General features: G+C 33.6%; 2 protein-coding genes and 1 non-coding gene across 3 annotated transcripts in view; 1 reads left to right on the top strand and 2 right to left on the bottom strand.

Moving 5' to 3' along the window:
- Positions 1-13,163, bottom strand: part of LOC128244122 (uncharacterized) — a 51,766-nt gene extending 38,603 nt beyond the window's left edge. Inside the window, exons 1-5 of the mRNA XM_052962138.1 lie at positions 13,080-13,163; positions 11,117-12,230; positions 10,563-10,669; positions 7,889-8,105; positions 5,636-5,897 (exon numbers count right to left, since the gene is read on the bottom strand). Of these exons, the coding sequence (XP_052818098.1) occupies positions 5,636-5,897; positions 7,889-8,105; positions 10,563-10,669; positions 11,117-12,200 (1,670 nt within the window). The 5' untranslated portion in view covers positions 12,201-12,230; positions 13,080-13,163. The remainder of the gene's footprint in view (positions 1-5,635; positions 5,898-7,888; positions 8,106-10,562; positions 10,670-11,116; positions 12,231-13,079) is intronic.
- Positions 13,140-23,237, top strand: LOC128243099 (secretory immunoglobulin A-binding protein EsiB-like). The gene is made up of 6 exons (XM_052960627.1): positions 13,140-13,192; positions 17,545-17,756; positions 19,236-19,377; positions 19,665-19,710; positions 20,302-20,388; positions 21,128-23,237. Exons 1-6 carry the CDS (start codon positions 13,144-13,146, stop codon positions 21,225-21,227), a joined length of 636 nt encoding a protein of 211 aa, XP_052816587.1. The 5' UTR covers positions 13,140-13,143; the 3' UTR covers positions 21,228-23,237.
- Trnaf-gaa (transfer RNA phenylalanine (anticodon GAA)) lies at positions 15,917-15,989 on the bottom strand. Its single transcript has one exon. It is a non-coding gene; the product is annotated as a tRNA-Phe (tRNA).
- Positions 23,238-24,356: the final 1,119 nt, after the last annotated feature.

The raw sequence follows: 24,356 nt of genomic DNA, 5'->3' as shown, positions 1-24,356 counted from the left end.
AAATGTCCCATGAACACATTAAGAACATATCAAGAACTTAAGTGTTCTTGAATTGTTCTTAAAATGTTCCGTGAACACATTAAGAACATGTCAAGAACTTGATATGTTCTTGAATTGTTCTTATAATGTTCTGTGAACACATTAAGAACATTTCAAGAATTTGAAAGGTTCCTTTATTGTTTATTAAACAAACAATAATGAATGGATTAAGAACATTTCAAGAACTTGTTAGTGGATACTCACAGTGTCAGTACAAGAATTGATAGTGCCTTGAAAAGTTCTTAAATATGTATTGTTTTATATATGGAACATTTTAAGAACAGTTCAGGAACTAAACAAATGCACCAGCTGCTTTGAAATGTTTTATTATATAAGGAAGAGCTGTTCAAGATTATTTTTTTATCAGTTTTAATGTTCAGTACTTCACCAGCTCTTGATGCGTTCTTATGAACTTTGTTCTTGAAATACTGAACATTTAAAAAAAATTGTGAGAACCTTCAATGTCTTTATGTGATGTACTTCAGCAACCACAAAATGTCTTGAAAGTGATCATAATTGTTGAGAGACTTAATGATTTTGCGAGATCCTCTTGTTAAACTTAAAAGCCAAGTTACAAAAAAAACAGTTTGTCATAAATGTCAAGAAGCTTTAAAATTAGACATGTAAGTATGATCTATTTACAATGTACCTCACTGAATCATTCCCAAAGTTAATATCATGAACACCAGAATGACCACAAAAACACCAGGTTATAACACTTTTTTCATGCTCAACTCAAATTCATATTCAAACACAATTTCCAGGGTTCAAATTAATCCGAGCCTTCTCTGCTCTTTAACTTTTGTTTTATAAACCATCACTTTAAAATTTAGTTTTGTTTGTTTTCATCTCCATTGCTTTTCTGCGATTGGTCAATGTTGGTCAATGTTTTTGATTTCAATAATGATAACATGAAAGAATGCAACCGCGATGACGTCAACGTCATTTTGCTGGTAAACAAGATGACGTCTTCGACAGTTTGAAAACAAAGGTTGATGATCTGTTGATGAGTGTTAAGTCACCTCCAGCCAACGTCGGAGAAGGCAACCATTGAGATATTGCGACGAATAACACTTAAAATATTTTCTAGAGAGGATCTTGTAAACTGTTCGAGGACAGGGAAGGCCACCAACAAGTCGCCTGTTGGTGGCTCTATCAGACCTTCCTTCCCTAGATGGAAGTAAATTTATCTTGTTAGAGAGGGCAGTGCTGATGAAGTGTCCCTTAGTACCCAGAGGAACCTTTATTAAAAAAATTGATAACATAGTTAAAATGGAAAGACAGGCCGCAAATAAACAGTGAAAATATAAATGCTTATTTCTCTAACGAATGATCACAACATGTGTTTTGGTTAAGAAATAAGCAAGAAACAAATATCAACCGAGTCCTACATTTTTCAATTAAAGCTTATGTTGCGACCATTTATTAGACGATTCTAATGAATGGTCACAACATACGGTTTGGTTAAGAAATTTAGAACTCTGTTGATATTTTCAGGTTTGGTTAAGAAATTTAAAACTCTGTTGATATTTTCAGGTTTGGTTAAGAAATTTAGAACTCTGTTGATATTTTCAGGTTTGGTTAAGAAATTTAGAACTCTGTTGATATTCAGGTTTGGTTAAGAAATTTAGAACTCTGTTGATATTTTCAGGTTTGGTTAAGAAATTTAGAACTCTGTTGATATTTTCAGGTTTGGTTAAGAAATTTAGAACTCTGTTGATATTCAGGTTTGGTTAAGAAATTTAGAACTCTGTTGATATTTTCAGGTTTGGTTAAGAAATTTAGAACTCTGTTGATATTTTCAGGTTTGGTTAAGAAATTTAGAACTCTGTTGATATTTTCAGGTTTGGTTAAGAAATTTAGAACTCTGTTGATATTTTCAGGTTTGGTTAAGAAATTTAGAACTCTGTTGATATTTTCAGGTTTGGTTAAGAAATTTAGAACTCTGTTGATATTTTCAGGTTTGGTTAAGAAATTTAGAACTCTGTTGATATTTTCAGGTTTGGTTAAGAAATTTAGAACTCTGTTGATATTTTCAGGTTTGGTTAAGAAATTTAGAACTCTGTTGATATTTTCAGGTTTGGTTAAGAAATTTAGAACTCTGTTGATATTTTCAGGTTTGGTTAAGAAATTTAGAACTCTGTTGATATTTTCAGGTTTGGTTAAGAAATTTAGAACTCTGTTGATATTTTCAGGTTTGGTTAAGAAATTTAGAACTCTGTTGATATTTTCAGGTTTGGTTAAGAAATTTAGAACTCTGTTGATATTCTCAGGTTTGGTTAAGAAATTTAGAACTCTGTTGATATTTTCAGGTTTGGTTAAGAAATTTAGAACTCTGTTGATATTTTCAGTTTCTTGCTTATTTCTCAACTAAACCATATGCTGTGACCATTCATTAGAGAAATAGAGGATCTTACATGAGTGTTTATTCCATATCGTTTTTATGAAACGAGTTGACCAAAATCATATGACACGAGCCTCTGGCGAGTGTCATATGGTTTAAGTCAACGCATGGAATAAACACGAATGTATAATTCTATTTATCACATAACTATTTGAATTTATAAATATTGTAAAAACTATGAAACAAACTATAAGCTAGTTGTCGAGTGACCTCATAACCTTAATAACCGTCGATAGTTTACAGCGTCCGCCCAAAAAATAGTTCGTATTATCTTACAGTTTATTATGCTCCCCAATTTTTTTTGGGGCGGAGCATATAGTCGCCGCTTTGTCCGTTCGTCCGTCCTTGTGCCATGTTTTTCTTGTCAGTGCTAGATCTAAGAAACTACTGAATGGAATTCAATGAAACTTGATGCAAAGTATCTCTATGAAGTGTAGATGTGCAAGACATATTTTGTTTCCGGATCCATAAATTATTTAATGACTTATGGCTCTTTTTTATGATTATTTCTATATATATATATGCAGTCTGTTACCGCCAGTGTATGACAACCCCTTCAATCTCCAACGAATGGCAGGCCAAAGTGATTCAAATCACATTTAAATAAGTAAGACAGCTACAGGTGCTGTTATAGGAATGGAGTTTACACCATCGAATGGAAAACAGGTTCATTTTCTCAGCATTCTGTCAGATGAAGGATGACCTTTACAGAACTCGTGAGCCAAAGGCCAACTTTATAGATGACACAGTCATTTTAAGATATTGGTTTTGGTGAGCAGCTTATATGAAAATTGAATTCAAAAAGCCATATGACATTTTTAAGTATGAGCCTAAGAGACTTTGCTGTGATAGTTCCGAAGTAGATGGAAGTTTCCATCATTTTAATTTCACAGATTAAATAAACCTGAGGGTTCTTTTGTGAACCAACATTGTATCAACGAATGGACAGATGTTGCCTAAAGAATAATGCTGGAGTTGTAAAGAAACAGATGATCGCTTATCATGAAGCATTGAATAACATTGCCAGAACAACGAATTGAAGCCATTGAAAAATCCAGAAAATAATGATTCATTGATTTGCTTATACAAGCGTTACCAGAGAAGGCACAAATGACATACAGCCAAAAAAAGATGCTTGTACGCCCCGCAGTTCCTGGCCCTAGCTGGTTTTGCTGGTCAGGATGACTATGGTCTTGTCTATGATCTTCACACGTGCATTTGTAATGAAAAAATCTAGGTCTGTGAAGGCAGTATAATTCCTTCACCAGGAAAAATAAAATGATAAATAAAATGAATTATAATTATCCGCTTAAAATCTCTTCTTTCCATGACAAGCAATCTGTTGACCAAAAAGCAGTCTATCAGTCTATCAAATACAATGCCATAATGGCTTTCAAAAAATCAGAAGCACACTCAGTGAGTTTTATCTCCTCATAGACACACAACAAAGACAAAGCCAAGTACACTGTAACCTGTCACAAGGGCAAGTGTCAATCAAGGGAAGGTAACTCAACAAGGGCCGCCAACTTGTTATTTTAAATTTCTGACAATAAGAACTAGAGCTGTCACAGGAGTGATGAATACCCCCAAATGCCGCCTGGACACAGGAATGGCAACCATTCCTTTGAAAAGAGGCCATAACTCCAAGGTTACTGCACACTGCATCTTCTTTTATCATGCATGTATTGTTTTATTTAAATCTGTTGAGTAATTTAGAAGTTACACTGCTGACAAGAAAACTAGCCTTTCATGAGTTATTGTCCGGAAACCGTTTTTCTATTTTTAGTAACAGGGACCTTGACCCCACCAGCCCCAATATCTAACTTGACCTGTATCTTCTGATGTTACACCTCTGTACCAAAAATTTTTCAAATCTGTCTAGCCTTTCATGATTCAAGAGTTATCGTCCGGAAACCTTGGAAACCGACAGACCAACCGACCGACCGACAAGCTCACTCCTATATACCCCCTCAAACTTCGTTTGTGGGGGTATAAAAACAAGAAACAGTAAGTCCAGAACTTTATTGCTGCAACCAAACGGTTTGACGTATGGTGTTGAGAGCGCGGTGCGGGCTCACCCTTGATTACGGACGGCCGGTCAATATGTGTGACATCAATTCTTACTTTTTAACGTTTATTTTTGTTCTTTCTTTATAGTTAAGCATACTGTATCAACTCACTTAGTATGCACACTCACATAAAATTATTATTTCTATTACTCACTACATTTCTGCTACAAAGCATGCTTTTGTAGTTTTGTGACACATTCTAGTCCACATCCTTATCAGCTATATTACCGAATTTCATTAAAATCTAGAACATGTAAACATCAACACGGAAAGGAACTTATATAAGCATTTAAAATGCTTGTCTTCAAATCCGCTCAGAATCATTTATATTATATATTCGTACATTGTGCATTGATTTCTTGTGTATATTGAACTGAATAAAAATGTTTAAACTAAGAAACGCTGAGTGGAACATCAATGACTCCAACCATCTGGCTGCAGAATCGAAATCAGGAGAACAGAGTGACAATGAAGTCATTTTCTTTGAGGTGTCAGAGGTTAAGAGGCTTGGACTTGATTCCAGAAAGAAATGATCCAGAATACTATACAAGAACATATACATAGTACAGACTTCAAAATAGCAATGTCATCTCAAATTATTTCTAAAGTAAAGAAATTTCACTATCATAAATTGTTCTTTTTTTAAATCATGACTTACTGATTTTCAGGTACATATGAACCTTAAATAAGTCTCTTTCAGTTACAGACATAGACTGACCACAAAATGCATGTAAAATAGTCATTTGACTATCATACATGTATAACTTATATGTTCATATCCAACAAAAATATTGACCAGGAATAAAAGTATTAAACAGGGCTTTCATTTTGACCTTCAATCCTTGTGATAGTTGAATTTAAGAAATCATTCATTTTGGCAGTTGAAAAATCTTGACAAATGTCAAGCTTTCATCAAACATAAAAAGCAACATTAAGAAAATGATGAACGACGAATGACTCCTCAATTATAAAAAAGTTACTTTAATTTGTAAAATTAAAAGGTAATGAAAGCCCTGTTAACACTAACTAAATCTTAAATACTTTAAATATCACAGCTGTTAAAGAGGCCCCGAAAACAATGGACAAAAAAATTATATTCACATCTCGAACATTACTGACTGACCTCACACGATTCAACAACATAATCGTCAACGAAAGACAAATCCCTGCCGTGCACCCGAGAAGAAATTTAAACCAGTCATGTGACATCCAGTGAAAGTCTGACTGGTTTCTCCTACTTGCTATAAGTTGTCGTAAAATTCGTTTTGCCAGGGGAACAGCCGGAGTAAAGGGTAGATGGAAGTGTCGATATTTGGAGTTGCGCTCCTGAATGGCCCGATATGTGTATACGTCTGGATATGTTACCATCAGATGGTCATCCAGGGCTGAAATAAACAAGCAAATTTACAATTGATATCACCAGCTGTATGAATATAATTCAGTCTTTTTACTACTTTAAGAAATGGTGACAGGGCCCTTTGCAGTGGTCGAAATTAACACAAGCCGTGTTAATCCGTGCATCACTATTTGTAAACCCCGCTTTGCACATGTTTCCTTAAAAGCTGAAAAAACACGTACGGTTCTAATTTCAGCTCGTACTCTAATACTTTTTAATAGACAAAATTTTACGGAAATGTTCGGAAATAACAAAATTCCGTATGTATTTTTTTTCAGCGAAGTGGTTCCCGGCAATCGTGTCAATTTAGATATGATGATGAATATACCGAGCTGACACTCTTTCCGCTCTGTTTAACATTGCCAATAACAGTAACTCGACTTTTGTTTTTGCATAAATGTTTTGTCTAAGTTTGACTTGTAGTATAATTCGTTATATTTTATAACCGTACTGTATCTTTAATATAAAGATGATTTAAAGGAGTAAGATCTAGCTCAGTGGTCGAAATTAGCACAAGCCCGCAAGCCCTGCACTGGTAAAATGTCTTCCGGGCTTGCTCAAATTCTGACTTTCATTAAGCAGGGCTTGTTCAAAAATTTAATGCCAAGCAAAAGAATAAGAATGCGGGCTTGTTTATCCAAAAGTCTAATTTCGATGACTGCCTTTGACAGCAGAAAAAACAGCTTTCTTTTGGCAAAAAGGGGGAAAATACTAACATGATTCATATTGTTTAACCTTTTGTTAAAAAAAACATATGGACATATTCACGAATAATGCTACAATTGCTTTAAGAGGTTAATGGTCATCAAAGAAAAGCTGTCATAAGACCGCGCGCTAGACTACGCTGCTTTGTTTTAGAAGTAAAAATAATGATGTAATATGTGCCTGTCAAAAGCAATAAAAAAATCAAATTAAAAGGTAAACCTGAGGGTTCCCTCAGAACCCTGATCATTGATGTGACAAAACAGGGTTTTTAATGATTGGCAGAAGAGATTCAGTTTCAACTGCTTTCTTCTCTTTTTTGTAACAGAGACCTTGGGTCCCCAAACACAATCCCATGGAAGTCCTCCAGAAACTCTTCCTACATATCAAGTTTGGTCACAGTATGTCAACCATAACTAAAGTTATTTAAAAACCAACCGGTAATCTATTTTCAGTAACAGTGACCTTGACCCTAGGGGGCCAAAAGGCAACAATCCAATGAAAGGTCTCCATAAACTTGTCCTATATACCAAGTTTGGTCACTCCATGTCAACCATCATGTTATTCAGTACTAACAATTTTTAGCAACAGTGACCTTGACCATAACTCTTGGAGCACAAAACATAATCTCACTTTAAAAACTTTAACCCAAGTTCCATAGTCAATCAGGGGCCATAATTTGTATATAGGGTAATATGTAGTAAACATAACCTCATTATGTGATGGCCCTGAACAACTGTGTGAAGTATTAAGTGAATAGAATGAAGGGTATTGGAGTTATAAGTAAAAATCCCAACTTGCCCTAAAACTGTAACCAGACGCGAACGCCGACGCGAACACCAACGCTGGGGTGAGTAGTAAAGACCTCCTTATTTTTCGCATAGCCGAGCAAAAAATCTAATAAAAACTGACAAGATAAAAAAATCAAATATACTTTGCAGTTGGTTTAAACAAATATTCAAATAAGATTTGGATCAGAAACATTGATAAAAATTTAAATAGCTGCAAGCCTATTGTGTAACACCATAAATAGTTTACTTATTATATAATATACCAAATATTTCAAAGATAAAAACTACACTCAAAACCCGTTGGCTCGATATCCCAAGGACCAGCGAAAAAAACACAAACACTTCAGAGCCTCGCTTATATCAAGAGGCAATGCTTCCAAAGAGTAAAACAAAATCAATACTAAACATCCAGTTCAAGCCCGAACAATTAAATTGAGCTAGGTGATATTTAGCCAACAGGTTTCGACTGTTATTAACAACTGCATACCTGTATCCAAATCACATCTATTAATCACAGTCCTACAAAGCGGGCAGGGAATTCCCTCAGACCCAGCTGTCGTCAATCTGCGCAGACAGGTGTCACAGAACACATGATTGCATGGGGAACACGTGCTTGGCAAGTGGTACATCTCTAGGCAAACACTGCACGTGAATTTTGGGTCAAAGTAGATCTCTTCAAAAGTGAACTGTGATTGTTGTAATTCCTGAAAAATTAAGAACATTTATAATGGTGCAAATCTGATGTTCCAACAGGCCTTAAACATGGATTTCTCTGGCACAGAAAAACCCCGAGAAAGAGACTTCAATTTTCAACACTGTGCATCACTTGGACCCCAAACTATTTTATCACTTTGTTTAAACCATTTATTGGGATCCTGTACAGTTGGCAAACAAATAAACCTGACATTTCAAACTACGAGAATAGTTACACATTACAACATAGTAAATTCCTTCCAGATATTGATTTGTAACTTAACAAGAGCTGTCACAGAGACAGCGTGCTCGACTATTCCGCCGCTTATCAGTTGAAATCATCATCACAAGTGTGCAAAGTTTCAAAGCCATATGTCGATGGACTTTGAAATTATCTGAGGTGGTACGCAAACTTTAACGTAAATTCTAAGACGAAAAAGGGGCATAATTTTGTCAAAATGCTTGATAGAGTTACCTCCTCCTGTGTACAGGTTGGGGGCATGATGGTGAACAAGTTTGCAAAGTTTCAAAGCCAGATGACAATTGAATTGGAAAATATTTGAGGTGGTACGCAAACTTTAACTTAAATTCTAAGTCAAAAAAGGCGCATAATTCTGTCAAAATGCTTGATACAGTGACCTCCCCCTGTGTACAGGTTTGGGGCATGATGGTGAACAAGTATGCGAAGTTTCAAAGCCAGATGTAAATGGACTTTGAAAATATTTGAGGTGGTACGAAAACTTTAACATAAGTGGTAACGCTGACGCCGAGGCTCGAGTGACTAGGATAGCTCTCCTTATACTTCGAATAGTCGAGCTAATAAAAGCATTGCAAATTTTATGTGTAAACATAAACCTACAGACTCAGAATAAAGAAAAGTAACTCTTGCTTAAATGCACACCCAAACAGGATTTAACACTTAATATTAACTTGAGCTATCACTGAAGGTGATTAATACCCCTGAACGCCGCCTCTCATTATGATTTATCATTGTATGAAGTTTTATGAAATTCCATCTAATAGTTTTCAAGTTACTGTACGGACAAAAGTTTGACCAAAAAACACAGAAAAAGGCAATTACTCTGTAATTTGCTAAAACAGTGTAATGATTCATGTACACTGAACTTCTTCTCATTGTGCTGTACCATTGTATAAAGTTTAATTACATTCTATTCGGTAGTTTTCAAGTTATGCTCAGGACAAGAAAAAAGTAACAAAGGGCAATAACTCTGTAATTGGCTAAAATAGAATTGTGGTTCCTGTACACTGCACTTCCTCTCATTATGATCTATCACTGTATGAAGTTTTATTAAATTCCATCAAATAGTTTTCAAGTTATGCTCTGGACAAAAAAAGTAACAAAGGGCAGAAACTCTGTAATTAGCTGAAATAGAATTGCGGTTCCTGTACACTGCACTTTCTCTCATTATGATCTATCACTGTATGAAGTTTTATTAAATTCCATCAAATACTTTTCAAGTTGTGCTCTGGACAAGAAAAGTAACAAAGGGCAGTAACTCTGTAATTGGCTGAAATAGAATTGCGGTTCCTGTACACTGCACTCCCTCTCATTATGATCTATCACTGTATGAAGTTTTATTAAATTCCATCGAATAGTTTTCAAGTTATGCTCCGGACAAGAAAAAAGTAACAAAAGGCAGTAACTCTGTAACTGGTTGAAATAGAGATATGGTTCTTGTGCACTGCACTTTCTCTCATTGTGCTTTACTATTGTATTAAGTTTCAATAAATTCCATCTAGTAGTTTGCAAGTTAATGTCTAGAAAATATTTGACAGAAAAAAAAACAAATAAAGGGCAATAACTCAGTAATTAGCTAAAGTAGAGATATGGTTCTTGAACAATGCACTTTCTCTCATTATGCTTTACCATTGTATGAAGTTCCAATGAATTCCATCCAGTACTTTTCAAGTTTTACTCCGGACAAACAAAAGTAACAAAGGGCAATTACTCAGTAATAAGCAAGAATAGAGTTATGGTTATTGTACACTTCCTCTCATTATGCTCCATCATTGTATGAAGTTTAATCCAATTCCATCCAGTAGTTTTTTAGTTATGCTCCGGACAAGGTAAATTGCATCGGACCGACCGACCACAGGGTGACTCCAATATACCACCTTCAAACTTTGTTTGTCGGGGGTATAATAAGAAACTTAAACATTCACAAACGGATGATATTGATTGCCAAATGCCAAAACCAAACACATGATCATATTCATGAAAAGAGATACGAAGTTACATTAACTTGGTCAGTAAACACAAACTGAAAAGTCATCAATAACAGTCAAACTTCACCCAATTTTGAGCTGAAGGAGAGATTCTTAAAAAAAGACAATTAACAAAATAACTTGAATAAATCTTCCTCGAAGTTAACCAAGTCTAAATTAATCCATGATTACGTGGACATGGGCTGTAAATGGTGTATTATTAAAAGGCCTGATAACCCTACCTCAAATGATTCTACGAATCTTTTCCTAGAAGTTCTTGGTTGTGTAGCAGGCTTGATCAGTTTCTTCTGTTGTTTTTTCCTTTTTCTGCTGGCTTTTGACTTCTTTTCTTCAGTTTTAAATTTAAAAGATGCAACTAATTACGATTTACTTTTTTCATTATGTTTATCACATTAATTTTTCAAGGATGGCATAAGGTTCGGACATTATAAATATATAACAACAGCAGAGGGAACCCAAATGCTGTTTATTGATTTTCAGTCAAAAAAGGGACATTACTCAACCATTATTAAGCCAGAGTTATGGGCCTTGCCAAACTTGTGTGCATTGTCCCTGTAAACAAATATACCAAGTTTCAATTGAATATCTTGAACGGTTTATATTTTATTTTTTGAGATATGGCCAAGGTTAATTTTGCACAATAACCCAACACCGACACCAAAGCTATCACAATACCTGAACTTTATTCTTCGAAAGACATAAAATTTAAATATGCTCAGTTAATAATTCTTAGATGTTTTTAATCTTAGCTTTTTAAATTTCACAACACACCAACCTGTTTGACTAGCATGCGTGTCTGACTGTGGTTCCTCAAATAAACTGATAAGCCCATAGTCTTCATTCAGGCTACATCGTTCTTCTATCTCCTCCATCCTAATCCCCCTAACCCTTTCTTTGTCATCAATGTTTATGTCAGATAAAATATTTCTTATATCTTGCAAGTCCCTCAACATACTCAGCTCAAGATCCTCAGGATTTGCTTCATCAACTTCTATAAAATGTGCGGAATCATTATTGATTTCCTCTAGCCTTTCAACACAGTTTGGTTCAAACAAGTTTTCAGAATTTTCTTGAGTTTCAGAAATTGAATCGACCATATTTTCAAATGTATTTGCAAATGATTCTCTTGAAGTAGATAAATGTAGATTGTTGATTTTTCGTTTTCCAACCATTCTTTTGTCGAACTCATCACTATCCTCATGACCTTGTGCTTCTAAATTTTGTGTAGGCCTGAATTTTTTAAAGTTATCCAAGAAAAGTGATTGATTCGAATAAGAAGTCAGCATATGGGGTTCAACTTGCACAAGGTTGAAAAGATCATTTCTTATTTCATGAAGATCAGTTATAACAGATGTTTCAATGTCTTTGTCTTTCTGGACGCACACTTCAACTGTTCTATTGCAACTTTTTGGAACTTTATTTACACCATGAATTTGATGAATACCTTCATGATTTTCTTCCACTTTATCTAAACAGACGTCTCTGCCATTAACAGAACCATGCTGATCATAACTATCATTATCATTAGTATCTGTATGGCATTCTTGAAAGTTCCTTTTGATTGATATGGAAGGATCATAATTGGTTTGACTGTCAAAAAAATCTGGATTTTCTTTCATTAAAACAGAAATAGTTTCTGGGACATTGACCGAGTCATCTATGGATAGCTGCAAACACGGTTTCAATAATTCTTCAATTAAAGGTAAACTTATTGAATCTTCATGAGCATGATCAGGTGTGTGTGTATGAGCAACATCTTCACCCTGCTGAAAACCTGTTGTATCACAGCCATCAAGTTCAAGCTCTTCGAAGAAAGGAAGACTGTCAGTCAGGTTTGAGTTTTCACTTTCCATCTTCATGCACTGTTCCAATGGCCGTCTGATATTGCACTGAAAAATGTAAAAAGATTATCAAGATAAGGAATAAATAAAACTGATTTAATATATTCTTTCCACAACATACATGTTAACTTTACCGGCGGTAGATAAAATCTACCGATTTTGAGACCCCTCTAACACTCTACTGCTATACAGTATCGACTATAAATAAATATATGTTGAACATGTGCAAAAATTCATCAATTCCATATGGACCTAAATAATAGAACATACCGGTAGTTCCCTAATAATTTTTACACCTCTGATAAGGTAAGATTCTAATCTACAAAAAAAATATAACTTTTATGCTAGTTAGATTTACCTTTATGGCATATTCAAACAAAATGCACTGACCAGAAACTGAAATTTGCCATTACGAAAGAACCGGGAGGATGAAAAACAACCCTAAAACATGTTTAAATACAAACTGACATGCAAACTTTGCGCATGCATTACAAAGAGAAGCTTGAAATATCATTCCTACCGTTTAAAACTCGTTGAGTAAGAGTGGAATATTTTTAAAATGACATATATTCACTATCTTGACAAAAATAAAATAAAAAAATATCAAAGAAATATATTATTGCATCCAGGCAATGTGACGAGCACCTGTGCTTCTGAGTCTTTGACCATTTTTGTTTCGGCAACTCTTCACCTTGTTAAGGGAACAAAATGAATATCGAAATGATAAAAAAGTTCCTTTTTAAAAACCAACATAATTGTGGCTAAATTAGTAGTGTGCAACCTTCTATTCAAGATCGTCATTGTATTTTAAAAATATTGAGAAACTGAACATCAACGTATACTCACAGCAACACAATGAAACTAATTTAAGGCTTTTAAAATATCAAGCGTACTCACATTTGCAACAGTTGAGTTTTCTTAGTGCTTCTTTTCAACGCCACGCCATCTATTTTTGCAAGAGATGAAGAGAATGTCAACAGGAACTAGTCATTTCGTAACCGGAACATTTCGTACCCTTCGATTTTTTTTTGTCCTTTCGTTACAGTGCTCCAGCCAGGATTTGAAAAGGGCAGGGTATTAGGTTAGAAAGGGAACTTTAGATGAGCATTGATTAGGCCTAGATACGTATGGGGCACTTGCGTTGGCCAATGTTCATTGTGTACTGTTCTAACTATTTTCAATACTCGTCGTTTGTTTTGAATACCTTAAGTGTCAAAATTATGAGTATTTATTATTTTTATACTTTTTATACGTATTACTGAAAATTGACTAAAACAAAAAAAGCATATCAGGGTGTAGTAACAAGGCAGCAGGGTGCTGGAAAATGGACTCTGCTTTTTAAGCCTAGCTGGACCACTGCGTAACCTATATTTTATTTATCTTTTAAGTAATTTGTTCATATTCTTCTTAAAATTATTGTGTAACAAATTGCCTTTGGTTGTAAATATCAACATGTCTTGCAGCTCGTGCCAGAAGTACACTTCTATTAACGGCAACAACACACGCATATTATGATACTGCACTCAACAAAAACTACATAAAATTTCCTTGCCAAACATATACCAGTAAGGTGTTTAATATAGCTGCACTCTCACAGATTGAATATTTTGACAACTTCAATTTTTTTTTGGTCTTGGAACAAGCCAATTCTTGCGAAAATCCATGGAAACCAGATATAAAAGAATGCTGACAAAAAATTAGATCGCAGATTTTTATATTTAAGTTCAAAAAATGATGTTTTATGCATTTTTCATAAACCGTTACTAATGGTTTAAGACATAAAACATTAATTTTCGAACGGAAATATGAAAATGTATGGTCTGATTTTTTGTCAGCAAACTAATATCACTGGTTTGCAGATATTTATGCACAATTTTGCTCTTTCCGAGACAAAAAATAAAAAAGTTTTAAAGACATTCTTATGCTTCGTTGATCATAGCGTGGGTGCTATTGACTATACAATATGGCAAGTTCTACACAATGAATAAAAATCTACGGTTAGAAGTTCAATATTAAAATAATATCTTAAGATTATATTATGTAACTTTTTACTTTTATTTTACATACATCAGCTATGCATATTGCGTTTTTAATATAAATTCTTCAGACAATGAGATTATCTACTCGAAAAGGGCCAACCCTAAATGACCCTGCGCTAATAAAAAAATAAATAAAAAATGGGTGCAGTACACGACATCTGTGTATTGATCTACTTGCCTTAATCCTTCTTATCAGAACTCTGATCTGAGTATCCTGCTGTGCAGTTTTGACGGTTTTATTATGGAAATGGACCCTAAATAGCCCTGAGCCAATAAACGAATACACAGGAATTGGCCCCTTCTGTGACACCAGTGCAATTAGTAGGAGATGCACAGCAGGGGATTATCATGCCAAACATTCCTTAAACTATGCCTTTAACAGGAGATGCAGAGCAGGTGATTATCTTGCCAAACATTTCCTAAACTAGGCCTTTAAAGTAGCACATCCCCATTGTGAAACATATTTGAGACGGGGTCAAGCCATAATGCAGCCACTATTGTGCGCGGGCAAAACTTTATAAACTCAACAAGAACAACAACCCCTTGTGAAAACAGCCTCTTGAAACTCCTCAATTTTAATGCTTTACAGTAGCTTATTGTCAACACTTGGTTTATGACTAGAAAACAATGCATACATAAGATAAATTAATTCTTTATAATAATATTATGTATGTAACTTACTGTTGTCCAGAGTTAAACAATTAAAATGTGCTTAAACTAAAACTCCCGTCTAAATATCGTGTATCGGCCATTGAAATCACCTCGCAATATCAGGATCATCGCGACATACATTCTCCTTTATACATTGTGGTCAAGCACGATACTACAAAAATTTTAGGGTTTTATCGTACAGATTCCGTTGTCCACTTGAAAGCAAAACTTTTTCTCTTTTTTCTTCTTGGTTTATATTAGCTAACGTTTTTTTGTGTGTAAAAAAATACCGTTGTTGATTTATGAAAATATATTAAGAATCATTTGAACACATAAATATTAACTCTCTGAAGATTTCATTACTTGAAGGTCCGGCTGAAATTGTTTAAGCACCATTTTTTTATTTCCAGAAAATGCATCTCTAATAACTCTTGAACTCCTTAGACCTATATATCGGAATTGCAGTAAAATGAGTTAAAGGTAAAACTAAATAATGTTCAGGTTTTTAGTTGGGTGCAACACTCTTATCAAAAAAATCAATACATGGTTCAGTCAATCACTTGTTTAATCATGTCCATTATCTGTCATGCATTTAACTAGATGATTTGTTAGATAGTCGGTATGTTTTAATTTCATCATACCTATTCTTTGATCTTTTTCAAATATCGTACATTAAGATTAAATGCGTATGTATAAGCCATTTCAGACGGTTGTGGCGAACATGCCGCGTTTGCTAGCTGAAGCACTCTGAGTTCACGTGAGAGTCATGCATCACTCAGAAACTCGCTATAAAGTTTTATGTATAGCTGTATCAGGCCACTTCAGGGAAATCAGTTCGAACAACGATGCAATTATTTATACGAAAATGACATAGACTATTGCCCTCGGATATTCCCTTCTCTTACCATCCTTTCAGGATATACAATAGTATCTTTGTCAATATATTATCCATCAATAGATTGTTAGTGTCGTGGTATCTTGATCATTGTTTAAAAGTTTATTAGTGATTAAAAAATGATCAGCCGCCGAACTATGTTCCGTTCGTGCCGGAACCCGGGATTGAACCGGGGGCCTTTAGATCTTCAGTCTAACGCTCTCCCAACTGAGCTATTCCGGCTGATGAGAAAATGCAGTTGGTTATATACTATAAATTTAGGCTAACAAGTGCGCGTGACGTCTTTGCCTTACAAAATTTATAAGCTTATTTATAGAACTTTTAATTCTAACTAGATATATATTTTCATCAGATAAAAAATTCATGTAAAGTTTTGTTCTTTAGATATGTTCCCTAATATAATGTTCTGATAATAATGTGTCATGTCTCTTCATATTGGAGGAAATAAAGAATCTCTTTCTCTTCGTTTTTACATTCGGAACTCCTCGGCCATTTTTTTTTTTTTGAAAAAATGGCCGAGAAGTTCCGAATGCTATTTTAAAAGATTGTTAAATAGTGTGTGTATACCACGTGATCAATTACGTCATACTGCTTGAGAAGCAGTTTCCAACAGTATATATATATGCTACGTCGGTCGTAAGAGTTTTTATATCATGAAGAAGAATAGATTGCCCGATGTGTTAATAAGCTAACATGGTATGAAGGGATAAGCAATAGTCATACTCTATGCACAGATAACTCATACCTTTAGATGCATTTTGAATTCAACTTTATGTAAATCACAGTAGATGTTTTAAGTAGTAATTAAAGAAACTAAGAATGTACGTACATGTTTTGTCTAAGCTATATACGATTGTCTTCACATTAATTTCATATAGAAACATTAATACAATGGAAATACAAGAACAATTAATACTTTACTTAATCGTAGGAGAAATACATATAGATATAGATATATAGATATTACAATATATGAAAATGCTAAAAAAAATGAACACTTTCAAGTTTGCTCATAAAAATACCTTGATAAACCTTGTATTAAAAGTAATGTCAACATCAACATTAAAGAATGCATGAAATCTGTGATAGGGATTCCCTTTGTTATTATTTCCTTTTTATCCATTCGCGTACACCAGGGCTATATGATGCTTAACGTACTGCACTCTGGTTCAATCTGCACCGTACTTAAATTTAAATATAATTTAAATGTTTTGTTTCAAAAACGGTGTTACTTATTGTGGGATTAATCGTACGAATTTTTCTTCGGCTTACAAACAGCAAATAATTATGGTTCAGACTAATATATTATATATATATATTATATATGTGTAATAGTATACATCCTGCTAAAATGTACACGATGTACTCAAAATTGGGCTAGTATTTGTTGTATAATATCACGGACCTATAAACCAGTCCGTGACACTATGCATATAAACAAAATTCGATTCACCGAATATTACAGATATGATGGGGAAAAAATATGAATATTGACCAGGACGAACTGCTATAAACTGAGACAAATTGACCCGAAATCAAACAAGCTCACAATTGTCGATACTTCAAATGTTTTAAATCTATTTGTTTTCGTGATATTTTACTTAGATCATTAACCTTGGAAATAAGATATTGCATTTTACCCGAACATATTTATAGAAATATCTTGAAAAATTTGTCTGTGGTTATAATAATTGCCTCCTTCACGAACACTAACTGTTGTCCGCCTCCGAGTTTGCAAATTCCCGCCATTTATACGCGCACCTGTTTGTAACCTTAGAGACAACTCAGCATCCGCGGGAGGGCGCCAGCAGCTGCAACAACGTAAACAATATGGCGACAGCATCGGTAGGAATGGCACAATCCGGAGGAGTAAGACAGCGATTTGTCGAAGATGCTGATCCTGATTGGGACCCGACACTGCCATATGGAGGGAAGGTGTTCTTAGCAAGGAAAAAGAAATCGGATCCACTTCATATTCGTGCTGTTGAGGTAAAAATTCTATAATGAATCGATCATTTGCAAATGATTTTGACTTTCTCATTCTGCTATTGCTAGTAAAAGTATTATTAAAATCAATGCCTATATCATGTTTTTAGACTAAAACTTATCACTTTGATAATAGTTGTTAGGTGATGTTTCTTTGGAATAGAATAACACTTCTTTTTGATGGTATTATGAATTTTGGCACAGAATACACGTAGGCAAAGAAATTGCAGCAATTATTGACTTGTCCAACCGACTAGAGGAAATCAATCATTGGAAATTCCCGGTCCAGTTTCTGTAGACAGACAAGGCATTGAATAATTTACAGCTATTGATTAACTTTTGAACTTTGCTGATTTTACATTGATCTGTTATTGTGATACCATGTGTACATAAAAGTTTTATTTTCTCAGTATTTTAAATACTTGATTGAGGCAGATAGATTTTTGCCCTTATGTGAATAATATTCATTTAAAATAAAGACAAAACAGGGTGGTATTCATTACACTTTTTAAGTCATTTCCTATCTTAAGTCAATTTTCTAGTCAAATTAAAAGAAAAGTATAAGTGTGTATTTTTATATAAATGCAGCTGCATGTATTTTGAATGAAATCAATGAAAATGAAGTGTTTCAGATAATATGAAGCGTTTATATCATAGATGTTACTGGTTTATACGCAAAAGATCAAAATGTAGCACACGGGGGAATGACGTCAGAGGGCGCACGCGCACCTTTAGGTTTTGCAGTTATGTTGACCTACATTCAAGATATTTATAAATAGAAATCACGCTTTACATTTGAATTGCATGTTTTGAAAAAACATCGGAAACAATAAATAACTTTGCAGCTGAGTGTTTATTTAATATAGCATACTTATTAATTATAATTGTATGACCATGTATTTTCGCTTTGCAAGTGTTCGGTATTTGTGCCCTCCATAGCATAAATTTAAGGGTGATTTACTGTCCATAAAATGAACGATTTTCGACATAAAATTGATGAGATTGTGAATCTGTACTTTGACAGATGTTTTCGCATTAAACAAAGATGTTTTATACGCAATTTTAACTCACTACAACAAAAACTATCCAAGATAATTGTGAAAAACCTCAAAAAGTGTTCGGAATTGTGACGTCAACCAGTAAGATGTTATGTTAGAAAATAACTAAAGATGTGTTATGAAATACCTATGGTCGAAATAAGCACAAGCCTGCAAGCCCTGCACTGGTAAAATATTTTCCAGGCTTGCTAAAATTCTGAATTTTATATAGCAGGGCTTCTTAAAAAAATTGATGCCAAGCAAAAGTAGGAGAATTCAGGCTTGTTCATCCAAGAGTCTTATTTTGATTACTGGAATATGTCCCCCATATCTTAAATATTTGATTGAGGCAGATTGATTTGTGACCTTTCGCTGAAAATGTTCATTTGAATTAAAGACAACAGGATTTTTTTAATATTGTATTAACTTATTTTCTATATTTCAGGGGTTTGCTCTTTGTGTCACAATCACGTTTGCATTTTATGCATACTTCTACTTTGATCACCTGCATTTCCATGTGACACATGCGTATGCCCATCTGGGTTATCCATCAGCCCAGCATCAAGTCGGACAAAGATATCTGCATGGTATGATCTTACCCCAAAAAAATAATCCATATTATGATCTTTTGATTGTTATAATATTAAACTAAAAGTCAAAACTAAACATGTCTTTCAGTTGATTAAAGAAAAATGTTTTTTGTTGTTTTTTTCAGTTGCTTCAAAAATATTATTTGTCATAATTTGAGAGAATTTCTATATAGCTACATAACATAAGCTTTCAGTTTTTGTTTTCTTTTTGATAAGTGATATTTCAACATACCGGTAAGTGTCACAGAAAAGTTTTTAACAATGTCTAAACTTTTTATTTTCAGGAAAAGGTGTTGAGAAAGATCATGAAATGTCGATGAAATGGTTCAGGTAAGATATAGTAAAATCAGATAGGTGGTGAGTGTTTAAACTGAATACTATAATATATGTATAGATAATAATGCACATTATTGTGGCAAATTTAGCATTAACATGCATTTTGAAATATGAAAATAATGAAGATCAGTTACATTATTAGATAACAAAAATATTTTTGCTGGAATAATTTCACTTATTTAAGATTATACTTTGCAATAAAATAAAATCCTAACATATTAAACAATATAACATTTTCTTTACAATTTTGCTTTGATTTGATTCAGATTGTAAATTTTATATCACTTTGCATGTTTTAACTTTTTGGATTTCAGTATGGTTTTATGTTGATATTTAATGTTCATTATATATATTTGAATAATTAGCCTACAGTTAATAAATGGTTTGTTGGCGTTTCCAAACAGACTAAGAAATATACCCCCCATCACAATTGTTACATACTTCAATACAGATTTAAGGGATGATAAGTTAAACAAAACAAAAAACGCCCAAAAGTACCTGCCAACCGTAACCTAAAAATGTGGGAAACGCCAAAAAATCTATAAATTTATAATGATTGTAGCCTGGCATGCCTTTTTAAATCAGGAAAGCGTCGGACCAAGGTCATCCACATGCAGCGTACAACTTGGCAGTTGGTCATCTTAAAGGCATGAAAACAGATCTAAAACCAGGGTAAATAAATTTTGACTCTATTTCTAACACTTACTTGTATGGTTTTAAGTTTAGAAATTATTCAAAAATCTCGCCTCTTTAATATAAACTTATTATCAAGCCCAGGAAGTTTCTGCTTGGTTTTTGAGCTGATGCTAGTTTTATGCTTGTTTTGTCGACAGTAACTGTTGTACATAATTTCAGTCATCGAAATTAGACTTTTGGATGAACAAGCCCGAATTATTATACTATTGCTTGGCATCATTTTTTTTAGCAAGCCCTGTTATATAAATTCAGAATTTGAGCAAACCCGGAAGACATTTTACCTGTGCAGGGCTTGGGGGTTTCTGCTAATTTCGACCACTGCAGTTTCATCTATCTACTCTTAGGCTATTTCAAAAAAACATTTTAGTTTGACTTTTAATATGTATTCAAAACCTTTAAAGCTTTATAATGAAAGCCTAATAAAAAAAATCTACCTACTATACCTATTTTGGAAATGGATATAACCCTTACCAAACCATTTTATTTGTTTTGCCTTGTGTTTAATTATCAAAGGTTTTACTGATTTATCTATCATATATTAGTAAATACTCCGAAAGAAACATGACCTCACTGAAACATTGCAATAACTCTTTGAAAATCCAAATGTTCCAACACCTGACCAAAGTTGAAGGGTAAAAGGGTTTAAACAAGTCCAATGTTGTTCCACCCTGCTTATATTATCTTACACAATATAAACAAGATAATTTTATTACAGAGAAGCACACAAGTTGATCCATCATGCTGCTTCGAAGGGCGTTAAGCAGGCACACAAAGTCCTCAACAATGTCTGTACGAGAGGTGGATGTTCTAATTAATGTAGTCAGGTTACCGACCTTTGTTGGACTCATTTTTAAATGAACGACAGTACACCAGACAAATTTTTATTTTGGGTTGGCGTGGTTGTTGGTGGTGTCATTATACAATGCCTGTGAGATGAAAAGCATAAGGTAGTGAATTTTTATTTTTAAATGTTTAGCAATTTGTTATCAAAAGTTTCAATCATTTAGAAAAAAAATGCATTTTGAACACATTACATACATGTAAACTCTTCTCTTCACAAACCATTGGCTCTGATTTCAAATATTTTTACAGAAATGTTCCATTATATGTAAACCTTTTTTTAGAATTACTCTTATTTAAAAAATATTTTTTGAATGTATTAACTTATATGAACAGCTTCAGAAAGACACAAGCCAGAAAAAGTATTTTACATGTTTAATTTTATTTCATGCAAGACTCCGTCCAACCGTTTTCAAATTATGCACATGTGTTGGAACACAGACATATGATTCGTGGCAGTGACAACGAAATTTCTATTATGATGTTTATGATTCTGTCTATTTTTTTGGAGTGAAAGCAAACTTAAGATGATTCATGATTTTTATTTAAACATTCCAGCATGTCACTTTTTTATGAAATTTGTTAAGAAAAGTCTTCTGTATACTTAAACCTTACTGTAGATACTTTTAACAATTGTATTTTACATTGTGTATTCCACAATCCACCCTTGATTATAGTAATTCCAAAACTAAAGGCCTGTTCGATGAGCTTGTACTTATTTTTTTGCTTATTACATGTATGTTCAAACCTGTTGATCCCTTTTGATTTAGATGAAAAAAGGTTTTTATGTCAGATGTTAGCCATTAATTTCCCATAAAAGATTAACCTTAGACTGTAATTTGTTCATTAAAAAAAAAACATTTGCGTTCTCTTTTAAGTACAGCTTAACTAGTATGTACACATTTCTTTTATGTTTTCCAAACTAAGAAAGTCAAGTTATTGTAATAGGCTGATTATCATAGCTCTGGCGTCGATGTTGGCATTATCATCGTTGTTGTAGTGCAAAACTTTAACAATGGCCATAGCTAAAGACATTGAAGGTATTCAAATCTGACTTTGTACACATGTTGCCAGGGGCAAAATGCATATGCATAGAAAGGCCTGTTACTCCGGATATATAAATTGTTCAGTTATGCCCCTGTTTCGAATAAAAAACAACACAGTAGCGTTTGATGCACAGCACTTTTGTTTGTAGTTTAATCTCCAGTGTCTGTCAAATATATAAGATGCAAAGTAGGTCTGAGGAATATTACATGCACACATGTATTGTATATGCATTCTTAACTAGGCCGAAGTGAATGAATACCCGGTAGTTTGTTTGGCGTTTCCCAACTGACTCTCAAAAACTCTTGAAATTAACGTTTTTTGGCCTGGTTGATTGTCATACTTTTTTCTCCTTTTTTTAATTACAGAATTAAGGGTTTAGGAAGTTAAAGAAACAAACAACACGTAACTTTATTTCCACAAACAAACAAAAAATGTTGGTAGGGTAACGCCAAGTAACACCAAACAACCAATTTATTAAATGTAATGTGTGCATGTGATTTTATTTTAAATTTATTTTATTTATTTATTTATTTTTTCATTTCAAATCTAGTCAATTTATTTACATCTTTTATTTTTTGTTTGCTCATGACTTTGTTAACCTTTGTATTATCAATATGCTTTGAATTATTATCTTTGAGTTTAAAATTGGTTTTAATTTTATGAAATTTTATTTATTAATTTATTTGTTTTAAAATGTTTATGCATATATATTATATTCATCGTTAATAATGGGTTTTTTGCTGAACCTTTTGTCAGTTTTACTGTACATGTATGCCTTGTGCAAAACATTATATAAGTCTTTATGGTTTTGCGAGATTTGTAAAAGATACAGATTACTGAAAATTATCAATGATAGATTGATTTCTACTGCATTCTCATAAAATATTTTGTTAAATTTTGGCTGGAGATTTTAGACATATTTATTTTAATAAACTATAATGTTAAATCTGTGTTGTAGTCATAACATTGTGATGTAACATCATTGTCTTACCCCAAGTTGATGATGTGTACAAGATGATTATTTGTCTTTGTCAGACCTCTGATAAATGAGATTTAATGTATATTCCGGTAATGTATGAATGAGCAGAAATCGGGTTTGGCACCATGTACATATTGTATTTCCTTTTAACAGCAAGGGTAGTCTGTAATACCTGCCATATTAAAGATTGATACATGACTTTCTATTTAAACAACTGGTCAATAGTTTGTGCTATATTTATATATATAACTCATAAAATATAAAATTACACTATACAATTATATGCATTTGGGCAAGAGTGTAACCGTGTAATTAATAGCAGAAAGGGTAAAAATATTAAATGATTGGTGAATGCTAAAAGATTTGCTGTGGTCTACTATAGTCTCATAAGGCAGAAATACCGTGTTTTATGCTCATTTCTTTCAAATCAAACTCGGTATCCTTCATAAGAAACATTGTTTTCGACATTTATTCATCATTTTTGGAATATTAAAACAATATTATCGTGTGGTGAATCTTATTTGGGAGTAAGAGTGCATCTTTAAGCTTTGCCAATACAAATACTGAAATTAAACAGGTCCAACTGTTGCAAAATACTGCCGTCCTATTTTAGGACATCAACTTGTTTTTGAACTGAGTAGTGAATCATTTTGTATTGAGAGCAAATCACAGGTTGATTGGTAACATGCTAAAATTCGCTGGTGCCACCAGTTGCTCATATTAATGGTCTTAAACTGAGATCGCATTGGTATTATATGTACGAAAAAAACAATGGTGTTTATCAAACCGGGATGCTTTCTGTAATTCCCAGGTCAATGGATTTCTATGAACTTTAAGAAAACAGGTCTAGCAGGTTGTAGGTTTGTGCTCTGACTTGCGTGAAAAAAAAGAAAGTTATATCGCAGAAGACGCTGATTCTTTCAAAGTGTGTCCGTCATTCCCTCCGTCTGCCTGGAACCATATCTTGTTCAAACTTGGCATAATGTTCCCCTTGATGAAATCTTGACCACTTGCAATAGTGGGTCACATGGGGTCAGAAACTACGTCAAATTTTTTAGAATATATTTTGGAACACACT

Source organism: Mya arenaria, chromosome 8 (genome assembly GCF_026914265.1).
Source record: "Mya arenaria isolate MELC-2E11 chromosome 8, ASM2691426v1".
Lineage (NCBI taxonomy): Eukaryota > Metazoa > Mollusca > Bivalvia > Myida > Myidae > Mya > Mya arenaria.
The sequence above is the reverse complement of the archived record's forward strand: the minus strand, read 5'-3'. Positions and strand labels throughout refer to the sequence as shown.